At 42.0% G+C, this 3,135-nt stretch overlaps 1 protein-coding gene across 1 annotated transcript in view; it reads right to left on the bottom strand.

Annotated features, from left to right (window-relative positions):
- Positions 1-544: 544 nt before the first annotated feature.
- The window catches only part of LOC107704428 (insulin receptor-like), a 76,670-nt gene continuing 74,079 nt past the window's right edge, over positions 545-3,135 (bottom strand). The window contains exons 16-21 of the mRNA XM_016507352.1: positions 2,716-2,945; positions 2,518-2,628; positions 1,958-2,117; positions 1,743-1,872; positions 1,263-1,397; positions 545-1,124 (exon numbers count right to left, since the gene is read on the bottom strand). Of these exons, the coding sequence (XP_016362838.1) occupies positions 770-1,124; positions 1,263-1,397; positions 1,743-1,872; positions 1,958-2,117; positions 2,518-2,628; positions 2,716-2,945 (1,121 nt within the window). The 3' untranslated portion in view covers positions 545-769. The remainder of the gene's footprint in view (positions 1,125-1,262; positions 1,398-1,742; positions 1,873-1,957; positions 2,118-2,517; positions 2,629-2,715; positions 2,946-3,135) is intronic.

Below are 3,135 nucleotides of genomic sequence, written 5' to 3'. Positions count from 1 at the left end.
TTGAATACCCACTATATATCAGAGCAGCAGCTATTGGTCAGTCTGATTAACTCTTTTGTCCAATTCATAACTGTTAAATATCCTTCAGCCGGTAAAAAGGACAGGAGAAAAAAGCTCAGAGAAAAAAAAAAGAACAGAAAGCAAATAAATTAAACCTCATTCACCAGAACACCGTGTGAACATCATCTATGTGAATTTAGGAATTCTCCAGGACAAAATAAAAATCATTCCTCTACAAAACAAAGGTTTGTTCTAAAAGAATATAAGCCATCCCATAGTTCCAAACTGTAAAGTCGTTGTTCTAAAGAAATCAACACAAGCATTGATAGACACTTCTCTTTTTATAGGCCACTTAAAAAAGGCCACTATCTTAAAAGATTTCCACTTAAAAAAAAAAAAAAAAAACGAAAGAGAGAGAGCGAGAGACAGGAAATAAGCATCCAAAGGAGAAGGAAGCGGACTTTGAGGTGACCTAGCCGAAGCAGCTGTTCTAGTTGATTTAGTCATGTTCACAGTTTGCTTTTCCCCACTGCCCAACTTGGCAAAAGTGTAAAAGTGTCAGAAAGCGAATGGTGCATCAGATGATGGGCGATATAACGTCCGTTTTCGTTGTAACCATACTAGCGTAGCTGTGAGATGGAAACAATAACAACAACAACGGCAAACAAAAAAGACCTGAGATCTGTATCTTTAAGGGCCTCTGCAAAAATAACGCATTTAAAAACTTTTCTTTAAAAAAACGAGAGAGAAAAAGCCGAGGCTTTTTCCGTTAGGACGGATTAGATCTGGGTAAAGACAGAATTCGGCCATTTTTCTTTCCACCGTTCATATGCGTGTAGGGCACATGCTCCTCGTAATTGCCCCGTAGGCCCACCGAGGGGCCGTTGTCTCTACTGAGGCTCTCCTCGCGTTGGGAATAGGATGAGGGGTCCAGTGGTATGCTCTCCATGTTCTCGAAGTCCATGTCAAACTCCTCGCTCTCTGGCGGTTTGTTCTCCTCGCTGTAGAAGAAGGAGACCTCTTGGAAAGTGGGATGCAGGTCCTCCTTGATCATCTCGATGATCTCAAGGAAAGTGGGCCGCATCTTCGGGTTGTACTGCCAACACATCTGCATGAGGTTGTGCCTGGGAGAAGAGTTAGAGCAAGCGAAGACAATCTTAAACCACCTAAACCTCATTCTCCAAGCAGAGGCTTGGTATATGGATATACCAATGATCTATTATGGTCTTTTCAACAAGATTTATTTCTATGTCGGTACTTACATTCTCTCTGGACAGTTATCAGGCCTGTCCAGGTATCCTCCATCCATGACAAACTTGAGCACTTGCTCATTGGACAGTCCTTGGTAAGGCTGCTCAGCAAGTGTGCTGATCTCCCATAACACCACTCCGAAAGACCTAGAAGTCAGCAGATTTTTATTACAGCACTGCCAGCTCAATAGGCTGGGACTGTCCACATATGCGTTCATTTTGGTGGAACCAAAAATGTCCAATCCTGCTCCTGGAGGGTCAATGTCCAGCAGACTCCAACCAGATTCAACACACTTGCCTGGAAGTTTCTAGTAATCCAGAAGACCTTAATTAACTGGTTCAGAACTCTGCAAGACAGTGGCCTTCCAAAAACAGGATTGGACACCCAACAGGACCAAAGCACTTCTTGACTAGTTTGTTGTGAGGGATCTGAATGTTCTTCTAGACACCGGGTTAGCAAAAAATTCCAAAGAAACCCAGAGAAATACCCACCAGCAATCCGAGTGAGCGGTGAAAATGCCATCTTTTAGGGACTCTGGTGCCATCCATCTGACAGGCAATAAGCCCTTCCCGCCCTTGCGATAGTAATCAGTCTCATAGATGTCTCGCGTCATACCAAAATCTGCAACAATAAAAAAGAAATCAAGATTTTTTGTGCTTCGAATCCTGAGTTTCACACTAAATATGCTCCATTCTGGTCTTCTTACCTCCAATTTTCACAGTGAGATCTTCAGCCACCATGCAGTTTCTGGCAGCAAGGTCTCTGTGGACGAACTTCTTAGCGTTGAGGTATGCCATGCCATCTGCTATCTCCGCTGCCATTTGGATCATCTCCTTCAGGGTTGGCGGTGGACGACCTGGGTTATTCTGTTAAAAAATCGATTGAAATCAATAATCACAGCTACAGGCTACTGTTAACTATTGATTGTGATGTTTCATAGACTGATATATTTAACATGAAGGAAAACTGAATTATTTAACATCAAATGACAGCATTTGGTCCATTTTACTGTTATAATGTCCTCAGGTGCAATGAAATTGGGGGCTCATCCGGGATAGAACAATTGGGGATTGGGGTCATTCTACATCAGGAACATGAAGACTTACCTCAGAATCAGGTCTCAAGCCTGAAAACTGGATTATTTAACATCAAATGACAGCATTTGGTCCATTTTACTGTTATAAAGTCCTCAGGTGCAATGAAATTGGGGGCTCGTCCGGGATAGAACGATTTGGGTCATTATACATCAGGAACATGAAGACTTACCTCAGAATCAGGTCTCAAGCTACGCAGGTAGCTTTTCAGATCTCCGTGTGTCATCAGTTCCATGATGACCAATGTCGGTTGCCCCTTAGATACCACACCGAGCAAGCGGACCTAGACAAACATTTTTTAAAAGTTGAACATTTAGATAAGGTTGTTTCTGCCTTGATTATTTTGGTTCGCCAGGTTATCCACACTCACCACATGATGGCAGGTAAAAGCTTTCATGACCGAAGCCTCATTGAGGAACTCGATTCTCTCACGCAGGCTCGCCGACTCGTTGACGGTTTTAACGGCCACTCGCGTCTCTGGTTCGCCCTTCACAATGTCTTTAGCGATGCCTTCATACACCATTCCGAATGATCCCTGACCGAGCTCTCTCATAACACTGATCTTCTCCCGAGGCACCTCCCATTCATCTGGGATGTACACTATAAATACACAAATTCAAATTTTCCAATTTTAATAATAATATTGCATTTTCTGCTTTCCAACAAAAAATACGCACATCGAAAGCTATAAAACAACAAAAAGAGTAAATATGCTATCATTTTTATTCCATTGCTGCAACTATATAACTATATAACTATATATATAACTATATAACTATATATATAACTA

Source organism: Sinocyclocheilus anshuiensis, unplaced genomic scaffold (genome assembly GCF_001515605.1).
Source record: "Sinocyclocheilus anshuiensis isolate Anshui unplaced genomic scaffold, SAMN03320099.WGS_v1.1 scaffold1546, whole genome shotgun sequence".
In the NCBI taxonomy this organism is placed as follows: domain Eukaryota; kingdom Metazoa; phylum Chordata; class Actinopteri; order Cypriniformes; family Cyprinidae; genus Sinocyclocheilus; species Sinocyclocheilus anshuiensis.
Note: the sequence above shows the minus strand (reverse complement) of the source record. Positions and strands in the feature narration are given on the sequence as shown.